Source organism: Lepisosteus oculatus, chromosome 1 (assembly GCF_040954835.1).
Source record: "Lepisosteus oculatus isolate fLepOcu1 chromosome 1, fLepOcu1.hap2, whole genome shotgun sequence".
NCBI classification, from domain to species: Eukaryota; Metazoa; Chordata; class Actinopteri; order Semionotiformes; family Lepisosteidae; genus Lepisosteus; species Lepisosteus oculatus.
In genome coordinates this window covers 57,983,550-58,008,785 of record NC_090696.1, presented here as the reverse complement: position 1 = coordinate 58,008,785, position 25,236 = coordinate 57,983,550, and the positions used below count along the sequence as shown (strand labels likewise).

General features: G+C 37.9%; 1 protein-coding gene across 6 annotated transcripts in view; it reads left to right on the top strand.

The window, feature by feature from the left end:
* psip1a (PC4 and SFRS1 interacting protein 1a) overlaps positions 1-25,236 on the top strand; it is a 35,766-nt gene that overhangs the window by 3,779 nt on the left and 6,751 nt on the right. For 4 of the 6 annotated variants that reach the window (XM_015345227.2, XM_015345229.2, XM_015345226.2 and 1 more), the window contains exons 3-12: positions 1,508-1,584; positions 6,614-6,752; positions 8,568-8,672; positions 11,603-11,665; positions 13,525-13,588; positions 13,717-13,834; positions 15,328-15,541; positions 16,001-16,122; positions 24,821-24,876; positions 25,129-25,199. In XM_015345227.2, the coding sequence (XP_015200713.1) occupies positions 1,508-1,584; positions 6,614-6,752; positions 8,568-8,672; positions 11,603-11,665; positions 13,525-13,588; positions 13,717-13,834; positions 15,328-15,541; positions 16,001-16,122; positions 24,821-24,876; positions 25,129-25,199 (1,029 nt within the window). The remainder of the gene's footprint in view (positions 1-1,507; positions 1,585-6,613; positions 6,753-8,567; positions 8,673-11,602; positions 11,666-13,524; positions 13,589-13,716; positions 13,835-15,327; positions 15,542-16,000; positions 16,123-24,820; positions 24,877-25,128; positions 25,200-25,236) is intronic. The other 2 variants (XM_015345230.2, XM_015345231.2) reach the window with 2 other exon arrangements.

Below are 25,236 nucleotides of genomic sequence, written 5' to 3'. Positions count from 1 at the left end.
AAAGATATTTGTAAGTAACCTTTTCTGGTTACTCCAGAACACTGACTGGTAAAGCAGAGTGGCAAGCCCATATCAGATCCTGTATTTAGTTTGTAATGGGGCATTAAGGTACTGCTACAAATGTGGCAAGACGTTTTGTGGTCAGATGAGACAGGATGGGAACTTTCTTATAGAAATTTGAGGTGTTACATTTATTTATAAATATATGGTGCAACCTCAGTATCTCGGCAGCCTACCTACTGTCAAAAATGGTAGCAGCGTTGTGTTATAGGGCAGTTTCCCATCAGCAGAGCCTCGAAAGCCTGTCAAGGCTAATGGGAACTTAGATGGGGGGAGAACAGGCAAATCCTGAAGGATCACCAAATACCTGGCTTAAGAAGAAAGTGATTTTCCTTGTTTAGTGCCGACTTGAGAATTTCTGTCCATCAGCGATCCCCAGTCAACTTGACAACACTTAAGCACATGTATACAGAAGAACTGGCATGTAATTCTGTTTTGCAAAGTCAGTAGTTACCCCCACCACATATCGACTTGTATTAAGTTCTTGATTTTTATTTCTTAAACAGTGTTTGCTGACTTTTAACTTCTTTCATCCATAAAAGTATGCAGTTTGAGCATCCAAGTTGTGATTATATCTATTCACTTTAGAAAGTCTATCTTTTTTAAAATTCAACAAAACTGGACGTCATTGCAAGGTGAATAGTTTTGTAACAATACACAATAAGAAGTACAAAATGGTTTAATTGTGATCACAAACTGTATATCATGTTCGGGTTTGCACTACAGGTCTTAACTCATTGAATAGCTGTTTTTAATGTTGTGCAGTTTTATTGCTTCTAGCAAGCAACACGGGCTTGATTTATATCAGATTACAGGATAGTTGGTTAAAAAACATTGCTGTCGCATTGAAATCAAACTATTTATATACTCCACTAAAATTGTTTTGGTGGCCAGGGTGGAGTCATTTTAACTAAACGATGCCATTTGGACCTTTTTTCAATGCTGACTGTGATGAGGTGCAGAATTAGGCATGTGCCTGGGGGGGCTTGGGTTGGACATGAGTCAGTCAGTGCTTTTTGTGCCAGTGTGACCCCTGTAACTGGCTGAGCTGAATCAGTCTTCCAGAAGATGCTGTTCTGCAGACATCATGTGGCCTAAGAGTATGGAAAGGGGCAGATAATTCAGTTGTGCACTTTTCAGAAGCCTACATCTTTCACGCAGTGTGTGGGGATGGGGGGTAGTGAATTTTTTTTTCTCAATTAAAGATACAGGAAAAGTTACATTAAAAACGTTTAATCATCTGTACTTAAGATACCTTGTTTGTTATAGCGGGCAATCAGTCTTGAAAGCTTTTCTCTGCTTTTCTCTGCAAAATGGATTGATAACCTCCCACTAAAGTTGACCTTTTCTCATAGGTGTGCTTTTGCTCTTGATGTTGTCTTGATTTTCACACATTCTTGTCTGAACTGTGAGTGTGTTTTGCTGTTTGTTTTTCCTCTCTCTCTAGATTGATGAAGTTCCTGATGGAGCTGTGAAGCCATCCAATGCCAAACTTCCTATATTTTTCTTTGGCACTCATGAGACGTAAGTAGTTTCGAGTTTACAGTTCTAAGAGTGGTCAAGAATGGTCATAAATTATTAGACACCGATGTGCTATACTTCTAGTATTTTTTTTTTATTTTAATTGTGAAACTGGTGTTACGCTTACAGTAGTATTAAGGAGAAATGTTATTTCTGAGCTTGAAACTGTGAAACCTGAACTTGAAGCTGAATAATAAAATGGTTCATTATTCAAGATTTGTAAAATAGAGACTGCTCTAGCATCTTGCAGCACTGGATGCTGTAAAATCATTAGCACTAGACTTTACCAGCCTGTTCTTTAATTAAATTTTATCATAGTATAGTTATTTAAAAATAAAATGCCTCTTTCATTTGCCCTTATTTAATATTTTTATAAAGCTGAAATGAAAGTAAGCAGCAGTAATTGTCTGGGGAGAAAAGTCTGTTGATGAAATCCACTAGACACGTTCCGCAGTAGGCATGTTTGTTTTGGGTACAGTTCATGTGATTGTTGGTTTGAAGATGAGTAGGCTTTCTCCTTTTTGGTGATTATCTCAGAACAATTTCGGTAACGGTTAACCCTGTGACTTTAACACAGACCTGTATCGTGTGTATTTAAAATGAGTAAGTAAAGATGAGTAAATCGTGGTCTGTGATGCACGTCCTTTCAAAATTCTTTAAGATATTGCTAAAATAGTTTCTGAGATGGTAAAGAAATTGATATGTTCTGCACATGCACAGAAAGTAAAGTCAGGCTAATGTTCGTTGAAGTTCAGAGAAATGTATGCATTTCTGATATAGCCGAAGTGTTTGCTTGCTTTGTGGACTCTTTGACATGGCTTTCTGTGTCCATGCTACATAATCCAACGTGTTTTAAATTACGTTGTCCTAAATGTCTTGTGAGACTTGTTCTCTGCAGATTATGCATTGGGGTCATGGCTATTCACTGATGTGCACCTAAATCCATGGGCTCAGTTTCAATCCACATTTCATTTGACTAATGTTCTGCCATGTAAAATGCTGAAGGCCTGAGTGGATTTTTAAAATAAAATAATTATTCCTTCCGCAGATCATTTAAGGTTCTGTTCTTATGCTGTATGGAATGACGAGGTCCACAGATCAAAGAGATCTGTGAAACACAACCGACAATGGAGTACTTTATATGATCCAAAAATGCTTATAGTTGTTTGTGTTCAGTAATTAACCCCTCAATATTGTTTTGGTGGTTTTGCATTGTTCTTAATTATTTTGTGAATGCTCTAGTTATACTGCTAGTCTTGAAAGGTGGTCAGTCAAAGTTTGGGAAAGACTCCACTGACTGAAAAGTTATTGACAGGTGATTTGGCCCTTTTGCAGGTTTTTTAAACCAGTCATTTTTTTAATGATTTCAGTGTCTTATTTATTGGCATATAATAAGCAGGATTGTTACAAAACATCCTCTACCCTCTTAATGTTTTGATTTTGCTGTTTTAAATAAAACCTGCTAACAATCAGATGTGTATGATTTGTGTTCACAGATGAAACAGCCAATCCATTAGCTGCTCTGTTTCTGTTTGTATGGTTTTCCTTCAGATTGTTTTACATACAACAGGGGTCAGGACAGGTAATCGGATAAGGGTTTTCTTTTTGTATAGCATGATCCCTCACCTTTGATTAAACAAAAGAAAAACTCTTAAATTGGGTAAATAGGGTTTTCCACATTTTTTTATGCAGTCAAGTTTTAGTTCTATTTGAGCATTATCATCCATAAAAGAGGGGAACATTATCTTTTCCTCATGGCCGGGGTAGTCAGCTAGTAACCCTTCCAGTCTATGCCATTATACAGTGTATATATAAGCCATATATTGTATGAAATTCCCTAATTGTTGAATTGATAATTATCAAGTACAACATAATGGCTGAAAAGTGTCTTCAAGTTTATGATTAACCGTTGATTGTCAAACTCTTGAAAATACATTACTGTCTTGTCAAGTGGAATAAAAATGTCTTCTTATACATTTTAATTTTTAATTACATGTTTAATAAAACTTAAGGTGTTTTATTAAATAAACTTAGGTGTAAAATAGGCATGTTTTAAGTGCCCCATTGGTCAGTTACATGTATAATTCCCTCAAAAAAAATCTCTGAAGCTCTGTATGTAAATTTATTTGATCATTTTATTAATGTGTTTATTAATGTGGACCAATTAAAAAGGAATTTTATTAAATTATATATATTTTATTATTTTGAGTTCGTAATCATCATGTTTGTATGCTGTTACAAAAACATAAGTTAGGTGTCTGACAGTTCTGATGAATGAATAGAATGGAGTCACTACCAGCCTCTCTCAGGTATCTGTTTTACACTTCAGCCTGATCTTTTCACATGCATAGTAACGTGTGCCTAATGTCTTGTGCTTTTTCTCTGAAAATTGTAAGTAATCTGTATTGTAATTGTCAGGGAGGCACCTAAGTGATCTTATTATTGTGTATTCTATTTCAAGTTTACTCAACTGCACAATATAACATAATGAAATAATTGCTTACACTTATATAGAGCTTTTCTGGACACTCCACTCAAAGCAGTTTACAGGTAATGGGGACTCCATGGGGACTCCACCACCACCAATGTGCAGCATCCATCTGGATGATGTGACGGCAGCCATAGTGTGCCAGAACGCTCACCACACATCAGCTATCAGTGGGAAGTGAATTCATAAATGGGGATTATTAGGAGGCCATGGTTGGTAAGGGCCAATAGGAAATCTGTCCAGGATGCCGGGCTTTTTTTTCCTCAATTTAAGTAATTCTAATTTACTGCTTATATTTGAAGATTGTGCTAGATGTGGTGTTTAGGTATTCTAATACCAGGAACTTTTCCATTCATAATTTTCATTTCTTAAATAAATGGCAGACGGTTAGGTCCTGAATTGTAAGTCCGTTGATAGTCTTGCTCTCTGCCCCCCCCACCCAATGGTTCACAGATACGTGTTTATCATTAAAGGACAATAAACCCTTGGTCAGCCTGCACTTCTGCTGTCCTGTCCCTCCTTCCTCACTCAGACACAGCCAGGGCAAATAAGAGAGGATTGATATAATATCATGAATGGTAATTATATGTGCTCAGGCAATTGCTACGAAAGGGTTGCTTCTGACTTATGGAAGATATGGGTTTGGTTCCTCAGGTTTTTACATAACCCTTATGTAACTCTGGTAGTGGGTGTATCTATCGGTTTCAGAATTCTGTAACCCCAGAAACTCACAATTCCATGTAATCTGAAAACACAGTGCTACCTAAACAGGCCACAAAGAGAAGAACCTGCATCATACTAAATGAAAGCTACTGAGGACTTAATCTCCTTCCTGCAACTTGCCAAAAACTGAAGGGAAACCTATTTTCCTATTCTAAAAAAATGCATTAATAGAAACTTGGAGATAATATTTTTAGTCTGATCCACAATTCAGGAAAAAAGATCTTCCTAAAATTAGATTGCGAGCTCTTTATAGTAGTGAACAGATTTCATTGCTAGAATCCAGTCTCCAGGACTGATCAGAATAATGTCCTCTCGTGGCCTAAGCTTTGGGAAAGAAGAAGAAAGAGGGTGTTCCTTCTCTCGCTCTCTTTTCTGTCTCTGAATTTATGCTGTGTCTATGGTTGTTGATATTTATCCTTCATTACGGTTAACCAGAGTAAACCTCTGGAAGTAGTTCATGTAGGACACGTTGTTTTTCTTATCTTTTTAGCATGGAATAAACCTTAACTTGTTCCTTTTAACCCACTAGAAACCTCCTTTGATTATCTGTGTTCTCCTGTCTCCTAACCCACCTGTAGCTAAACACTTAAATAAAAGATTCTCATTGTTTTACATTTTCTGAGGAAGGCCTTGAATAGTGCACTCCCAATCTGAACTCTAACCGGCTGTTAGATTTTATGACTCCTGGTATCAGACTCCTGGTATCAGAATGTGTTTAAGCACCGTTTGCCAGGAATAGGTATGCTTGTATTGTAAAACTGCCCTTTTCATGATACAAGTTTCCAAAACTGCACAGTTGTGCTTTCGAAAATAATCGAAGGGTGACTGGTTTTCAACAGTGACAAAACAGGGGCACAGAGGGGAAAAAAGTACTACTGGAAGATGGCTTGTTTTCCATCCATACAATTTCTTATCGCTTCTTGTAAGTCAGTGTCTTGGGGGAGCCAGAGCCTATCCCAGCATACACCTAGAACAAAGTAGGGTACACCCTGGACAGGACACCAGTCCATCGCAGTGCGGACGCACACACTCACACTTAGGGATGATTTTTCAAGAAGCCAATTAACCTACCAGTCCAGGGTTTTTGGACTGTGGGAAGAAACCAGAGCACATAGAGGAAACGTACTTAAAACCTAGGGAGAACATACAAATTCCACTCCGATAGGGCCCCGGGTCCAGAATTGAACCCTGGATCCCAGCACTGTGAGGCAGCACTGCAAACCACTGTGCCATCCGATCATCAATGAGCTTTTCTGAGGTTATTGTCAAGAACGTAACATTGGAGTAGCAGATTGAAAGTGTATTTTTGTTGAATATAGTCCAAAAAACTTTTGCCCCATAACTGATCTGCTCCTGTCTCACGTATTTTATATTATATTAATTATTATATTCACTTTCCTATTTTTTCTTTTGTGTTTTTAGTATATTATCAAGTGTTACAGAGGCATCTGTCATTGATTCTTTATTAGCATAAAGGTTTGAAATAGTTGCTTTCTTGCATAGTAAATTGGTCAGCAGTGCAATGGGTGAAACTAAATACTTGGAAAGGCAACTTTTAAACCATGTTTAAGGGGAATTTAAGTCACCTCAGATGTACTGAGGTACTTTCAATTTGACTGTATGTGAATGAGTTATGTCCATTTCTCTTTTTGGTGTCCTTGAGGAAAATGCTGTAGGTTGAGCCTAGTCATGCTCTGCAATATGTGGTATTTTCATACAGAGAATGATTGGTTCTGTTGTAATGCCCATCCTTTGTACTGTCAGAAGTTGAAGTTTTTTTTTAATATATAGTTAATTATTTTCCATGTTTTAATTTTGCAGTGCATTCTTGGGCCCCAAAGACATCTTTCCTTACCTGCCAAACAAAGAAAAATATGGTAAACCTAACAAAAGAAAGGGTTTCAATGAAGGACTCTGGGAGATTGAGAATAATCCTAAAGTCGAGCTGTCTGGGCAAAAGGTAAGGGTTTCTTAATGCTTCTGTATTTAATTTGTGTAAAAGTGCCATCTTCCTCAGGTTTCAGGAGCCGATTCATTAATAGATCTCCAGACATGACAATAGGTGACTTAAAGGCCTGAAAATAAACAATGTACTTCTGTGTAATTTCTAATATTCTGTACTTAATTGCTTTATTTAATACAATGCAAATCCCCTCTTGCCTCTTGCTTTCCTCCTCTGCTGCCTGACTTTCTGCTCCTAGTTCATTGAACCTGTTCATTCTCTACCCTTGCTCCCCATTGGTGGATGAACCATCCATATTCTCCAATGATACAGTTTAAAAATAGTGGAGATAGCATAGAGTGATGGGGGCTGTTGCTTTGCCCCTGGTCAATACAAGAGCAAATGCCTAGCTCCCAACAAGCAGCTCCAGTATTACAAAGAAGAAAAATGAGATGGGAACAGCTGAGACTGAACTGGGTTGAAGGCTTGGACTGTGCATTTCAAACACTGTAAAAAACAAAGGATCCAGAAATACAAGTCCCAAGAGAGATTTTGGTTGACATTTTCTGATCTGTTGTTAAAGATCTTGACTTTAAATATCCATTTTCTATCCACATGTTTTATCCACAGCAGGGTTGCAGGAAGCAAAGGGCACCAGGCGGGGATACACCCTGAATGGGACCACCGGTCCATTGCAGGGCACACAAAGACAAGGAAACACTAGGGCCAGTTTTACTAGAAGCCAATTAATCTAGCAGTGTATCTTTGGAATGTGGGAGGAAGCACAGCAATGTTAGGCAGCAATGCTAACCAGTGCGCTACCATGTCTTCTTTAGATAATCATGCAAGTTTAGCAAGAAGTGCTAATTCTAAAATATTCCAGAAAGAAAGTACCCATTTGAGATTAACATGAGATATATAATATTTTTTAGATGGTCCTGTTATTAATGTGAGATTGTTATCTGAATATTTTTGTTTCTGCACAATTATAGCCACATGAACAGTTTTTTCAGGTCAAAGCCATTATCCATTATAATCTCTATAGTTGCAAACACCTAGTTTCTGCAGAGCAGTGCAATGAGGCCAGTGGGAACTAGGACAGGAAAGAAGTTTGTTTCAGACAGGAGGAAGAGAAGAAAGGGAAAAGGAAATCTTCCACGTAAGGGAGGGCATAGTTTGCTAGCAGGAAATTGGAAGTTAAGCCTGAAATGAATCTGTTTTTGATTCTCCCCACCAGTTATGAAGCGACTTGATGGCAGGTTCAGTTTGCTAGAGATGTCTTGAATCTCCCCATTGTATTTTGGTCATCGGTTATTTTATTTGGAAAGCAGGTCAGGGTTTTACTTTGTGTTTTATTGCAGTAGTGACAATAATAGTCTGTTCTTTTTGTTTTTGTTTAAATAAGAGATGTTCACATGGACCAACAGAGCTTGTATTAATTCAGCTATTAATGACGGTGGTGTCTGTTCACAAATTTCCAGAAAATGTGTGATTTTCTGAAGGTGGAATGTGTGGGGAAAAACTGTTACTGGAAAACTGAGTACATTCTGTCATTATGGCAGACACCAAGATCAAGTCCTCCAGTTGCACACCTAGATCAATCATGACATGGGTCTTGAAAATGGATCACGAAAAGGATGGTTTTCCATGGGTGGTATTCGTTGTGTCCTGCAACACAATATACCTGGTACAACTCTTGAGAGGAATGAGACTGAAATGCTTTTTAATGAACAAGCCAGTCGGGCACATCGCTTGTTCTCTGAGCCAGAGAGCTGTGCTTGGCTGTACTGCACTAACCCAAGGTGGGGCCCACTGTGTTTGGTATTGTCTCAGGTCCCTGCTAAACGTGCTCGCTTGGCTGTGGCTGACGCTGAGGGTGAGCAAGAGGAGACCGAAGGGGTCATGGAAGATTCGGAGCTCTTGCCCGAGTCTGCCGATGTACGTACATTGCATGCTCTTGGGTTCGCTGGAATCAAATAACTTTTTCTGTATGAAAGAGTTTCACCACATGTTGACTACTTTCAAAAAGGCATGCAATGTGAAATTAAGATGTAGCAACATTACTCACACTGATCTGGTGGCTCTAACTTATTTTATTTGAACATACCTAAACTAGACATTATTCATTTTGCACGGATTTCACTTTCTCTGTTGAGGAACATGTCATTCTTGAAAAATGTGATAATTCAAGCCTTTTTTTTTTGAAGGAGTGAAATACTTTCCAAGAAGTTCAGTGTTCTGTAGCAATGCGATTTTCTTGAATACTTTTGGTATTTAAAGAAAATTCTCAGATTCCGCAGTTAAAACATAGCTTCTTGGAAACCTAAAAGTAGGTCCCAATTTCTGTAGATCTTGGAGGTGTAAATCTTGGTTGGACATTACATTGCACCACAAGAAAAACAAAAGTGGAAATGTATTTAATTGATGTTTTCTGCTTTGGGTGGTAAATCTTCCTGACTTTTGTATGCAGAAATCTTGGGCAGTTTCCTTCCTTTCTGTTCCCTGATGCTATCCTTCTTTTGGATTTGGCCAGTGTAGAATAATTCCCTGAAAAGTTAGGGAAAAAAAGTAGGGGAAATTGTTCAAATTTATGCCTTCAGAGAGGAGTCTTTAGAGTGCATGTATCTCACTAGAGGGAAGCCACAACACTATTTTTACATGTTGGGGGTATAATGAATTGGCAATGATGAATGCATTTTAATCCACAGTGAAACTACCAAGGACATGGTAATGTGTACAACCTCCAGTTTACATCATGAGAGCTGTCATTGCCTGCAATTAAGAACGAGGCAACAACACTTTGGTGACGCAAAAGCGGCCCTGTTTCACTGTATGCAAGTTTTAGACCAAATGAATATTTCTACTATATTAATTTAAAATATTTGTATGAAACCAACACATACAAGGTGACATGAGCATTTTCATGTATTGCAAAAGTACTCAATCATTTACATTTGTGTTCATTTTATGGTAAATCACACCTAAAAGGAAGATTCTAGCAGGGGTTGCTGCGCTGTAGTCTGAACAGCTGATTTGAATTAGTGCAACTGATCTCGATTCAAGATATCGACTTCAAGACAGTTTTGCCGACAATTACTACTTGTTAACTCGGCATGCAGATCACTTTGGACATTTCCGAGGTGAAATGTCTGCTTTATCGATCTTACACTCTGAATCTAGTCAAAACGTATGACCATGTTTATTACCCATCTCTTGGCTAGTTGAGCAGTCATTGGCAAAGGAAACAGTTTGAGTTTCTGCTGATCCAGTTCTATTTTGTGTGTGACCTTTACCTTCTGAACAGCCAAATGCTTGACAGTGAGGCAGCGATTAAAATATACACGTGGGTTCACCAAAAATATTAGTGAGCAGGAAGGGCGTCTTTCACAACACAGTTCTCAGACTATCGCTCTCGACTATGGCGAGACCAGCAGTTTGTCCGCCAACATCAACATGGCAACCATACAGTACTTTCACAAAGTTCACAATTTTGCACAATTTCAAGAATTTTGAGAAAACATCAGTTAATGATTTTTGTTACTAAGATTTGATAACCAGTCTGAGAAACTGGGACTGCAGTTCCCCCTTAACCTTGGAATAGCAAAAGAAACTTCCTTGACGATTGTCGAGAGTGCCACAGGAAGTAGTTCAGTTTGCAAACACAATCTATAATTTTCCCCAGGAAACTTCTTGGTCACTGTTTCCCCAGATAATGTGTGTTGCATTATGATTTATAGCTAAATGAAATGTGAAGAAAATTAGTTTTGATTTCAAAATACTGTCTGAAGTACTACCTGAAGTTGTGCAATATCTTAAAGAACTGTTAATCATAGTAAAATAACATTAGAAGCAACACATTTTATTAAAATCCTGCATGGTTAAAAGTATGATGACAGTGGAAAGGGATAAGTGCCTTAAGATCCTGTATTCCATTTTGAAGTGTCCAAAAATGTCCATCATTTAATTTTATCCTCTTCAAATAGAAGGTTATAAACTAGTCTTAAATTGGATGTTTTGGGCTGTGGTTGAGTGTTCTTCCAGTTGGCTGAATACGATTTATTGCCAGCATTTTCTGTTCAAGATTTGACTGCTTATTTTTAGAATACATGCAGTATGACTGTGTTCCACTAGGTGGCACACACAAACCATTTAATTTTGTATTTCCAGTGCCTGTGTTGGATTAGTCCAAAACTTGACAGGTGTATAATTACAAATATTCTTTAGGATTTATTAAAAGCATAGATGTTTTCATTCATGGTGTAATCATGTTGTCAATAATATTTGTACTGCAGTTCTTTAAGCTTCCTGATTTTACTATCATAGAACTTTAGTCTAAAATGAATGAGAATGTCACTGCCTTCATGGAAGTCGATCTGTTTTCACAGTTTAGTTCCTTGGAATTCAGTTTAATTATTTTTCTAAAGTATCGTTTAACTTCCGAGTGTTCAAATAAATGAGAAAAAATGTTTATATATCGGAGCTATTGTAGAACCCACTTTGACACAATGCAGTAGACGTAGTTTTTGTAACTAGTAGCAATAGTTTTTGCTAGTGTTAGCAAAGACCTTTGGTTCCCCTTCTTGATTTGTCATTTTATGATAGTGAAGGTGTTTCGGAATGTTCTTGATATCCGAAGTTTTACATGATGTACCTCATGAGCAGTTATTACAGATATTTGAGTGTAATAGGATAAACTATTCTTAAAACGATGTGCAATTTGTCGCCTCACGTCATACACTTATACACACTTGTAGATTATATCATCAGGTTCAACTCAAAGGAGCTCTTCTGTGTGTTCCAGCATTCTGTATAAATGAGGTTTTTATTTCCTGAGTGGGTACGCTAATTCCTATCTCACATTTGTTTAGGATACAGCACAAAAGGGAACTCCAGAAACTCCAGTAAAAGCCAAGAGAGGGAGAAAGAAAAAGGTAAAAATCTCATTTAGCATCATCATCAAGTGTTCCCATATACCAGTCTGTCTGCACACATGTTGGATATGGATGCCTCTATGACTGGATTCAGCAATATTACATTTGGAATACAGTTTCCAGAGCAAAGATAAGATACCTTTGCGATTGGGCTTTCCTCCTTAAAATTGCGTTTTTCTGGAATGTTGGAAGGATTTCTATTCGGAATGGAACTCGATTCAGTGCTTTCCATCAGCATGCGTTTGACACATTAAAGAAGTTGAAGTTATGGTGATGAATGGTGATGTACAGATTTACTGTCAAAGCAGAACCCATTTTTAACACTGTTTCGGGCTGTCACTTTATTAAATGTTTAGTGTCGGTAATGAATTACTTTGTTAGCCAAGACCTAATAATTACAACAATGCACATACAACTGCATATGAGCAAGACTGTCCCCCCCCCAGAATTAACTGCCTTGAGATACTGTAATCTAATTGCTAATTTTGTGACGGCAAGATCAAAATGCACTCGGACAGATTTAGCTGATTTGTTGACCTGGAATTGGAGTATGGGGGAGGAAACCCTGATCCCAAATTTGATGTCAGCGGTTTGTGTGGCAGTTTCAAAATCTGATAACTGTATCATCAGATGTGGACAGAATTTGAAGTGCCCTATCAACGGCTTGTGTATGTGAACATTTATAGGACTGCCATTCCCAAGCCACAAAATGGTGGCAAAATGTAATTTTATGAAATTATATGGGAATTGAAGCCTTATATTCACAGATCAACAGAGCACTGTGCTGTAGCTAACTGACAGCTGGTAAATTCTTTTAATATGTGCACTGAGTGGCTTCAATATATAAATATCTACTTGCTTCTCACTCTTTTGCACTTTGTAAGCAATAATGATAAGGCTTTGTGGTGTGATCCAAAGACTGCTGAGTATTGAAATTATCCTTGACTGAGAAGCAGCTGCATTAGTATGAATGAACGACTATAGTGGAAGGGGTGCTGTCGAGGAGCGGGTAGTGCTGCTAATGTCTTAGTTTTGATGAAGGGGTTTGATGCAAAATCTCACAGTTGTCTCCTAAATGTGTAGTGTCTCAGGTGGCTGGTTTAATTTTAAGTCTGACTCAATAGATGTAACAGAAAAAAATATTTTTAGGCTGAAAAGTTGTTTGATTTGAGGAAAGGAAAAATCATTTTTCAAAAAGTAAGAGCTTTAATGTTAAGATGAACTTATTCTTAAGTAAGGTTACAGGTGATACCAGAGTCAGCTATGGGCCTGATACAGGAGCTGAAGTTCAACTGTAGGCACCTTGTTGTCTTCTTAGTGCTTGGTTCTGTAGAATATCACAAGGTTTGATTTTTATCAGGCTTTGGGTGCACAGAAATTACTTTAGGGTGACTTTATTCTGGTTTTTAAAATCTCAATTTTAGTTCTGTTCATGTCGTCCTTCCCTTTAAGATACTTTCTGTTGCTCTTTCAACTTTGTTTCTGACTTGTTTCAAATAACCTTTAGAGCATGTGGCCTTACAGTATTTTACCAGGCAAAGGTAAAAAACTGTACAGATATACTGTATCATACTTTATTTATGCAAAGGTCATGTAAAAAAACTTTGAAAATTTCCAGTTCAGAGGCCAAGAAGAGGAGTTGCATGCATAATTATGGCACTTGGTATTTAGTGACCTGAAGAAAAATTTAGCTTTATACAATAAGGGCAAGTTAGCATTGCCCTGATTGTGTGGATGGAAGGTGAGGTATTACCTTTTGTTTTCTAAATGGTGCATTTAATTCTGCCATGACAAGTTCTTGTTATGGGATTTTGAAAATCAGTCAGTCGCAGCCTGTTATAATTAAAATGTCTTTACAGAGTGAAGTGGAACAAGACTCGGAGAAAGAGGAAATCCCTACCAGCCCAACTTCAAGCCCTCCAGGTAACTCACCTAGAAGAGCATGCTTTAACTGTGACTTGTATATACTAGTTTTTGTTTCTGTTCTTGGGGGGAAGTTACAGTGCTGTGCTGGGAAGAGAAAGTATTGATTTTTGTCTGCCCTCCTGTAGGCAGTGAGGTACCCACTCCCAAGCGCAGAGGGAGGAAGCCAAAGGCAGAGAAGATGCTGTTACTACAACAGCAGCAGCAGATGGCCCCCACTGATCCCCGCAGCTCTGGAAGTGAAATGTAACTATTCCACTGTCTCCTTTAACACATTGCACTTACTTTGGATCATTGTCCCACTGAAAGGTGAAGTCTTTGCTGAAGAACCGGTTTGCTTCTAGAATTCGCCTCTACTTCGCTCTGTCAGTTGTACTTTCAGTCCTAATAATCTTTCCAGTCCTGCCGAGCATCCATTTAGCATGACAAGCATGGTATAACTGGAATAAGTAAAGAACCTACGTATTCATGTATTAAAGGAATCTGTTTTCTGAAGCAATCTAGACCGTACCCTTCGTGTTCATGGTAAAATATCATTGGTTTGTCACCCATGGTTTGTCTTGGACAGCAAAGCTGTTGATGTTGAACATTGTTCTAAAAAAATTAAAATGACAGACATCCCCTTTCAGCCGTAGTATCGTTGAAAATCAAGAATATGGAGATGAGATGAATGGGTGGTGTACCACCAGAATAAAAGATGGATTGAAGTTTTATCCTGGTGTGGAGTCAGAAAATGTGGTTAAGTTGGCAATATTTAGGATTTCTTGTATTCTGATGATGTCTGATCTGCAAGAGTACCTTTTAACATCAGTTTGACATCTGTTTGAATATCAAGCAGGTTTGATTTTCTTGTAGCCAGCGGCAAGTCGTAGGGTTAGGCTCTTGTGTCTGTGATAGTCACAGCCACTGAGCGCTCAACCGAAAGTAAAATTCATACAATGCGGCTGCATTGAAAGAAGGAAAGCGAGTGTTTTGGACTGTGCAAATGGAGAAGAGGCTTGTCGTACTTTGGAGCCCGCACAGATGTCTGTTCAATGTTTCATGTTTGTTGCTTACTTTTGTGCGGTACTCCTCCTCTTATTTCTGTGTGCTCCACGTTGATTGGCTGCCAAAATAAAATGACCTCGTGGTACTTTTGTGGCGCAATATAAGACTTGGAACCATGATGAAAAGTCGTGAGGGAATCGTGTAATTAGTCACCCCCTGCGATTCCTAGTCATATGATTTGACACCCTCTAGGACAGAAAAGACAACAAGATGGAGCAACTGCAATTGTTAAATTTGATGTGCTCTCCGACTAGGTGTCGTGTCAAGTCCTGTAATGTGACACTGGCTTTAATCGTTTTCCCAGAACTTAATTAACTAAGGTAAACTACAGGATTCTTTTGATCAATGTTTCTCACACCTATCTCAGCTCGGTAAACTCAAGAACATACTTCTTGAGTTTAAAGCTCTAAGAAGTAGAAATGCTGACACTAACTAGGCATTACCCTAGCTAGGAATTTAGATACCATTGTATCTAAATGCTTATAGATACTTCCAAAGTTACCTACTGTAGTCGGTAATATTCCCCGAAGAAAAAAACTCTCTCTTTAATTGAGTTTTCTTCATTGACATATACCATACAGTAATTTGGGCACAAAGGAAAAACTGAAACATTTAAGAAAAAGGCACAGTTTGCAGCCAGAGGCCAAAGTGTCTTGAGTAAATTTCAAGTGATTGTATTTTTGTTTTGTCAGGGATTCCAGTGAGGCAGACAAGAAAAGGAAGCGAGGGCCAGAAGAGAAGCCTGCCAAAAGCCTGAAGCCAGAGGAGGAGGAAAAGAAAACTGATGGCAGAAAAAGGAAAGAAGAAGAAAAATCCAAGGAGGCCAATGGTAAGAAAGAGCCTGAGGCCAAACGGAGGAAAAATGCAAAAGGGGAAACCTCGTCTGAGTCGGAGGAAGATGAGGAGGCAAGTAGAGAACAGTCTTTCCTGAAGGGCCAGGCGCCCCGGCAGGGCCTTAACTGTTGGCCAATCTGAGTTACCACATACAAAGACAATTGGCTTGAATTATGTCTAAACACTGATTTTGTGAGCTGTTGCTTTTTTATGTATGTGATACGTTTGATCTTTTCTACACTACTGTAAAGCCTTTAATTGTGTTGTGTTAGTTGTGTTATAATGTTGTGTCAGTTGCGTTATAATGTTTTTATTACAGTGAGAACCAAACTCACACAAGAGCCGTAGTTTGTGATGTAGATCTCAAAACATACAGTTCTCAGATTAATAAAGACAATGGAGCCATGATTCTCCCTTTATTTATATGCTTATAACAGTGGTTTAATGCAGTTTGCACCTGCACATAAGAGATAATGAAACGTGGGTGGATTCCAATGTTCCTTTGCTTTTTTAAAAAAAATAAATGAACAGAAAAACAAGAATGACAGGTTTTCGGCAGCCAGAAGGCGCAATCTGTTGAAATCGCAACAGGACTCCTTAGAGATGGACAGAGATGAGCGGCGGCGCAAACAGGAGGACCAGAAGGCAACTGAGTGAGTGTGGTTTCCTTCTCTGGCTAATCATTTCTCTATCCTTTAAGGAATACTTACTATAGTTCTTGCTTTCCGTGTACCTCGACTAGGTTCTCCAGAGTGATTTCCATGTCACATTGATGGAGGGATAGCAAGATTTGTCTCAGTGATGCTCACGACTGAAATTATTTAAAAAAAATGTTCATATCTCCTAAATTAGTTGCTGATGACAGATAGTTGCCCAGTATTTCATATTCCAATGTTACATGGAAATCAGTTTACCAAATGCAGTATTTGATATCTTCGAGCCATGTTCTTGATAATACCAAAAATGTAAAAAACAAATTTGAAACATTTTCCTTAAGGGAAAGAAAACTAGGAGCTCCCTAAAATGAGTAGTTAAAATATTTTATGAACATCAACATTTCGTGAGATGACATGCTGTGAATATTATAGCAAAGTTGCAGTGACTTGCTGTGCTGTGTCTTCCAAATTCAGCATTGATAACGACAGAAATTTAAGCTCTGTATCCCTTCAATTACAGATTTTGTGCCCCAGATACTGCTTATAGTACAACCTGCAAGTGGCAGCTTCAATCTTCGAGCACTTAGCAATCCAGTTGCAGATGGTACAAATCTAATTAAGGAATATGATGCATAATGTGGCCAGGAATTATCCTTTTTATCTTGATAGTTTTAAGAGTCTACAAATTTAGAATCTCTAGAAAGAGGTAAACAGGTGTTTTATCACATGATGATTCATGCTAAAACATTGCAGAGAGTACACAGCAGACTGCTCTGCAAGCCTTGAAACAGCTGATAAATTCATGAATGGAACACAAAAATCAATTTTTGCACCAAAATTTTGTTGATCACATAAAAATCAAGCAGCAGTTCTTGCAGACATGATAACCATACTTTGCTTGAGTTTGTATGTCTAGCCCTTGATCTAAAATAGACACACCTGGTGAGTATAGGCTTTATTTTTGTGTATAAAGCTGTGTTGTAAGTAATTTGGGTTATCATTACTATATAACTTCAGTGTTAGAATCATACCATCTTTACTATAGGTTCAGTCATTAGACAGGGCCCAGGAAAGCACTTAGTACTTGGTCGTACCTGATGTGACAGGGTGTAGGACGTTAGTGTGATTCTGTTTTGCTTCGTTTTAATTTAATTTGTTCGACAGTTTCGGGGAGGTGCAGATTTTAAAATTGTGGTCTTCCAACATGTCATGCAAATGACAGTAATTTGACCGACCAGATTTAGCCTTTTTTTTTCCCCCTACGATGACATTTTAACACTAAAGGGAATGTTGCTGTGATTGTTTACCAAATGATGCATTGATTCAGGGGTGCAAGACACAGTACCTTTTAACAAAAATGGGGTCATCCGTCGTGGCTGCTACACCAAGATGAATGTTTTTAGAAAAATCCAAAATGACAGCAAAGCCTTGCAACCAGTCAGTTCTGATATTCTGTTGGCCCACTGTCTTGTAAGTCCCTTCTGTCATATACTTTTTTTTGACATTCCAGTTAATGGTATTGGTAATGAAGAATCAAGGTCTGATTTCTCTTCTTTATGGGTCGAAGAAGTTCTTCCTCAACGTCATGTTCCACAACTATAGTATCAAAGTTGCACTGGACTACACAAGCCACAGAATTTTGTCAACAGGTATCAAACTTCAAGCTACAGCCTCACAAAATGAATGTCCAATGTTTCATGATGGGTTGCTTTTCTCATAGTGAAACCGTGTTTTATTTTTAATCTGATATGCACACCCCCACAATCTCTGGTCACAAATATGAATGAATTCATGATCACCAAGGCATATTCTGTTCACCCTTAGTGACTAACAGTTCCCCTGTTTGAGCCCTGACTTTTGCCATTAAACAGAGAAAATACCTTTTGAGGTGGTGCGAAATTACCTCCACTGTTTCAAAAATAAAAATTAAAATGAGGGCGACCACATTCTTTTTCTAGTGTTTAGTCAAATCATAGTAATTTTGGTCTTGACATATGGTTATTGTAGTATTCTGCTAGATTTCTCTAAAACTGGATTGCCTGGCAAAGCTGTCCTTGTCTTTTTTACAAAGTGAAATTTGACTTTGTGTAATTACAAACTTTGTCAAAAAAGATATAAATCTTATTGTGACTTTTAATGCATACTTGAAAGTGTCACAACCCAACACAGTACCAGTTTATTTAAATGGCTGCATCATACCAAACTTCACATGGCTTTTGCTATTAAATAAAGGACCTTTTGAGATACATAGTTACCTCCACTCAAAATGGGGAAAAAAACAGCTTTCAACATTCCTTCTCTATTAAGCAGCAGGTTGTGCTGCTCAATGGATTTTTTATAAACCAATATCTCTGAAATCTGCATTTGGCTGAAATGTCATTTGATCATGTCTGTAAATGCTGCTTAATAAACGTTTACCTTTTAAATTTATTGAACAAGTGATATGCTGGCTTCTTTTGATTGTGTTTCTTTTGGCTTCATGTTCTAAAATCATTAGCACATTCAAATTTCAACTTAATAAAAATATAGTAGTGATTTACTGCAAAGGTTTGCATCCACCTGGCTGTTGATTGATACTGGGACAAGTTTTAATGACGGTGATAAACTATGCCCAGACTAGCTCATACCTTGTTGAATGCATGACGAGAATACTGTTAATTTGATCACGGACTAGTTTTAGCTTTTGGAACTGGATGACAGTTACTAAGTTAGTCATTCTGTCAAATGCATAGTTAAGAGGATTATCAAGCAATGGATTGCTTTGTCAAAAGAATACTTCTGTGAAAAGGGCAATTACGTTTTTAAGACAAGGAGAGATTAACTGCACAGAGCTAAGGAAACACAAACAAACCAACTTTCAGCTGCATTTATGACTCTTCATGCGTGAAGTATGGGTTTATACCCTGGGTGATTCAAGGTCCAAAATTGTTATGGAGCGATTTGAAGGGCAAAAGCAATTACTTTGAAATATCAATAGCAGCGATTAGAAGGCCTGCTTACATTTTCCTTTTGATGAAGAAAAGATTTTCCTACTACTACAAATATCTGCCATGAGCTATTTGGATAAACGGAAGCTTGCAAGGTAGGACAAGCTCCTCCTTCCAACAACAGCGTTGGGTGGATTGAAGAAATATCCAAGGACATTGAAAAGCTTCCTGGGTTTTGAATCAGGAGGATGAATTAACTGAGGTTGAAAACAAGGCAATGTTGTTAGTGTAGTTATGTTTTGCAAGACAACATACATAAAGATTTACAGAGTTCATTTCCCAGCAACACAGGAGGAGTATAAATCTTCAGCATTTTGAACAGCTACATTTCAGGCAGGCTTCACCGGACTAATTTTGTGTCGAAATGTCTGTCGTAGTGAACCATTGCCAGCTCATCAAGTTTGTACCAGTGTTTGCTGTTGAGGTGCCTAGAAGGCTTTCTGGCTCAACACCCAGGGTAAAACAAGTGGCAGTTGACAGATTACCCACTACATAAGTCACCCTTAACTGTTGGAAAGCTGAAGGTTATCAAATTAAATACACTGTTGAGTGACATGAATTGTCAGGTGTCATGAGTTGTCAATCATATCAACGTACATGCACTGAATTCATATTTGTTTGAATTAGTAGGTGTGGACATGGGCCCCAAATACATGCATCTTGTCCTCTTTACAGAAGTTAGCTGTAAATAGAGCGGAAGACATATGGGAGACTTTTATTTAAGGGACCAATTGCAAAGATGGACAAAAAAATAACATGACCTGTGCTTGTCAAGTGTCAAAAACTAACTTACTAAAGTGTTTGAGTGGCATTTTCTGTACTGAATGAACTCTTACTGCAAGGAGGATAACATCCTTCCTTTCAGATAAAGTTACAGCCTCAAGAACTCAGCTGGAAAAATAAGGGAAATAAAAGGAAGTGTTTTGACATTTTTCAGAATTTTTTAGCTCTTTTGTGTCAAACTGCGGAATCTTCCCAGCTCATGAATGAGAGCTTGAAGTCACACCTGAGTGACATTTCCATTTTCAAGAAAACAACCATTTCTGAATGCCACCACAGAGTTGTCCTTGAACACTGATCTCTGCAACAGCATTAGCTGAATGAACTAATGTGGAAGACTTAAAATGTTGTTCATCATCCCTTTGAGTTAGACCACTCTATGGAGTAAGACGAACATGAAAAAAGTTCATGTGCAAGTTCATGCAAGTGTAACGCCTCAATACGACTTGACTAGTTCAGGCAAACAAGCCCCAGGTATATATCCCTGATGTGATCCTGGTGGCGAGTCATACATTGTATTGTTTTTGAGTTAAGTAGTTATGTGTGATTTTTAACAAAGGGAGAAAGCAAATATTTTGTGGAAAATAATGAAAAAAATTAATTAGAAAGATTTGTGATGTAAACTGACAACTAAAAGGAAATATATATATCGTTCCTATACTTGATCCACCAGAAGTTTTTTCGTTTATATAATATACAATATAAAGAAGGTTTGAAACTCATTTTTAGTTTGCTTAAATCCTTAGACTTTGAAATCAACCCCCTCAGAGTTCAGCAACAGTTAGAATGCAGGAACATTTCAGAAGTAGTGTATTGCAATCGATACATTACACGTACAATGTTTTTAAATCTCTTGTGCCTTTAGTGTTATTTGTGTTGCATCATGAGAAGTTATTACATTTAATGCCACGTTTGTAAATGTGGTTTAGCTTAAAAAAAGAAAGTCAGTTGGAATTAAATCAGTTGATTTCCATGGACAGCTATAAAATGGGCTTTGCATCATTTTCCTGCACGCTGTTTTTCTTCGGATTTAGTAAAAGACACTGAACATGCTGATACACATGCATTTTACGAGCAAGGGGTCACATACATGAGGACAGTTAAAAGTAATCTTCATTTTTCCCCAGAAATATTAACGCGTAAACGTTATGTTTGGAAAGGGTAGAAATTTACATCCAGCAAATTCTTGTTGATTGTACAAAACCATTAAGTTTTTTTTTTTATTATTCAGCAGTTATTGAAAAAACTGTACATCAGCTGGGTTGGGAGCTGTTACCTGCAAGTAAATGTTTCCGAATTAAAAATCCAAGGTACTCTTGGCTGCCTTAAAATGATACTAATTGCATACAAATGTGGCACCTTAATTTTATCCTGGACAGGGGTAACAGAATGCTGTTGATTCAAAGAATGTCTCTGTCAACAATGATCCATCTTTATTGCTTTTTTCCCTCCTTGTAAAGATAATTAACTTTCTAGCCAAAAAGCAGTCCTATATAGCTTCTAGATGCAGCACAGCTTGTGGTGTTTTTGTTTTTATATTAGTAGGAATTTGATTCCAAAAAGACAAAAGAACAGGCTCTATTTTTGAACCTGGAGTTTTTTTTGTAAAACTGAACCATAATCTTTTTAGATATTGATGAAGTCTTGCTGGACCTTCAATATATACAGTGCCTTGCGAAAGTATTCGGCCCCCTTGAACTTTTCAACCTTTTGCCACATTTCAGGCTTCAAACATAAAGATATAAATTTTTTATTTTATGTGAAGAATCACCAACAAGTGGGACACAATTGTGAAGTGGAACGAAATCTATTGGGTTTTTGAAACTTTTTTAACTAATAAAAAAATGAAAAGTGGGGCGTGCAAAATTATTCGGCCCCCTTGCGTTAATACTTTGTAGAGCCACCTTTTGCTGCGATTACAGCTGCAAGTCGCTTGGGGTATGTCTCTATCAGTTTTGCACATCGAGAGACTGAAATTCTTGCCCATTCTTCCTTGCAAAACAGCTCGAGCTCAGTGAGGTTGGATGGAGAGCGTTTGTGAACAGCAGTTTTCAGCTCTTTCCACAGATTCTTGATTGGATTCAGGTCTGGACTTTGACTTGGCCATTCAAACACCTGGATACGTTTATTTGTGAACCATTCCTTTGTAGATTTTGCTGTATGTTTGGGATCATTGTCTTGTTGGAAGATAAATCTCCGTCCCAGTTTCAGGTCTTTTGCAGACTCCAACAGGTTTTCATCCAGAATGGTCCTGTATTTGGCTGCATCCATCTTCCCCTCAATTTTAACCATCTTCCCTGTCCCTGCTGAAGAAAAGCAGGCCCAAACCATGATGCTGCCACCACCATGTTTGACAGTGGGGATGGTGTGTTGAGGGTGATGAGCTGTGTTGCTTTTACGCCAAACATATCGTTTTGCATTGTGGCCAAAAAGTTCGATTTTGGTTTCATCTGACCAGAGCACCTTCTTCCACATGTTTGGGGTGTCTCCCAGGTGGCTTGTGGCAAACTTTAGACGAGACTTTTTATGGATATCTTTGAGAAATGGCTTTCTTCTTGCCACTCTTCCATAAAGGCCAGATTTGTGCAGTGTAAGACTGATTGTTGTCCTATGGACAGACTCTCCCACCTCAGCTGTAGTTCTCTGCAGTTCATCCAGAGTGATCATGGGCCTCTTGGCTGCATCTCTGATCAGTCTTCTCCTTGTCTGAGCTGAAAGTTTAGAGGGACGGCCAGGTCTTGGTAGATTTGCAGTGGTCTGATACTCCTTCCATTTCAAGATGATCGCTTGCACAGTGCTCCTTGGGATGTTTGAAGCTTGGGAAATCTTTTTGTATCCAAATCCGGCTTTAAACTTCTCCACAACAGTATTACGGACCTGCCTGGTGTGTTCCTTGGTCTTCATGATGCTCTCTGCGCTTTCAACAGAACCTTGAGACTATCACAGAGCAGGTGCATTTATACAGAGACTTGATTACACACAGGTGGATTCTATTTATCACCATCAGTCATTTAGGACAACATTGGATCATTCAGAGATCCTCGCTGAACTTCTGGAGTGAGTTTGCTGCACTGAAAGTAAAGGGGCCGAATAATTTTGCAGGCCCCACTTTTCATTTTTTTATTAGTTAAAAAAGTTTCAAAAATCCAATAGATTTCGTTCCACTTCACAATTGTGCCCCATTGTTGGTGATTCTTCACATAAAATAAAACATTTATATCTTTATGTTTGAAGCCTGAATTGTGGCAAAAGGTTGAAAAGTTCAAGGGGGCCGAATACTTTCGCAAGGCACTGTATTTAATAAGTGGCATTCTGAGGTTTTTGTTTTTAAAAAAAGTGAACATTAGTCTTCAAAACCCTTTTATATTGAATATTTTGTAACTTAACTAAGAAAAAGATTAAGAACTTCAAACCCTTATAGACAAGTTCTGTTCTTGTGGATATAGAACAGCAAAGTAGCAGAAAGATTATGGTGTATGTTAGTAGCAAAGCAAGAATGTATAGTAGTCTTTAATTCTTTAAAGGATGTGAAGTAACAGTTAAGGTCCCGGTTATGAAGTACTGCAGTAAACAACATAACAGTTAGGTGTCTGTAATGTATTAATAGGTGCCTACTATGATATTTGCCAAATGAGAAGATATCAGTTATATAGTATTTGACCATGAGCATTTTGAATGCTGGTAAAAGACTGCCGGCTATATGGATTTTCACAGGTGCAGTGTTATAAGATTGTCATTGTATAGATTCCTTTCACATTTAATTACCAAACCTGGTAATTAGTTTCTGAACAGTATCATTTTGACGTGTATGATAAGGTTAAATTGGATGATGGAGTGGAGTTAAATGGCCAAGGTATAGCAGATGAGCAGTTTTCTATAAGGACTGGGCACTGAGAGTCCTGACTAATAGCTGGTGTGTGGTGAGCGTTCTGGCGCACTATGGCTGCTGTCGCATCATCCAGGTTGGGTTACACATTGGTGGTGGTGGAGGGGATCCCCAATACCTGTAAAGCACTTTGAGTGGAGTGTCCAGAAAAGTGCTATATAAGTGTAAGCAATTTATTATTATTATTATTATTATTATTATTATTATTATTATTATTATTATAACAGCAAAATGAAATGGTGTTCTTGTCTGTTTTGAAATGGGACAGCAGTTTCTGTCAGAATTAAAAAAGCTTATCTGTCATACTATACCTGGTTAGTTCAGACTTGTTTAGCCGTCTGGTTTTCAACCAGGAGCTGTCTGAAATTTGGAAAGAATGATGCCCACCAAGTTTGAAATTTATTGGGTCAAGTGGTTTGACAAGAAATTAATTTGTGGTATACGTGTAGAAATATCAGCTACATCTTTGCAGGTGCAAGTCTCAGGCATTACTAGTAAAGGAAATCTGCAAAGTTTAATTTCAGTCAATGTGCAGTAGTTCATAAGATTTTGGAATAGTTTCCTAATATGTGGGTCCGGCCACAATCTTAGTTGACACAGGATCCCCATTTTTGTCCCAAAGTGCATCTGTCTCTGTATGTGAAATTCAAGTTTCTTATCTACACAGTTTTGAGTTAGGACCAAAGTGTAAAGACCAAAATGTTTTACTCTACTTGGAACATCAATTAAAATAATATAGAAACAGTGTTGAAAATTAAAACTGAAGCTCTATGGAAGAGCTGAAACTGATGAGATATGTTATTGGTTGTTTCAGGATGTGCATAAAGGCATGACCTAAATTTACCTATGTCAGGTGAAAGAATTGAGACTTAAGTCAGTCTGTTTCAAAATATCAAATGACTTTGTTGAGTTCTAAGAAAATAATGTATTTTGCCAGTAGATGGAGTTAAGATAGCAAAATATGAATGTATGTTATTGATTGGGTTAAATTAAAAATGTAGTTGATTGCTCGATAACTTGCAATATATTTTCGTCTTGTAAGGCAGGGTAAAGACGAGGGAAAGAAACTGGATGAAAAGAAAATGGACAAGAAAAAAGGTGAGTGTTATCATTAACTACATAGAGCTGGCCTGCAGTTTACTGTCAAATCTTACTCCTTTCTCTGTGCTGTAGCTCATTCATTCCTATAAAAAACATGAAAGTCTTGGAACTCAGATTTAGAGAATAACATTTTTTAGGACCGGAACTGAAAAAACAACAATCACTGTTTAGTGTTTTTGGTTCTGACATTTGTGTTGGATCGTGTTCTTTCATTTTCTAAAACCTAGATTTCCTGCTGTCTTCTGTTAGATTTGTCAACAGAGTCAAGGCTGCAGAGGCTGCACGGGGAGATCAAAATATCACTGAAAATCGACAGCCCTGTAAGTGTAAATGACTTTGACCCTTTTTAGTATGATG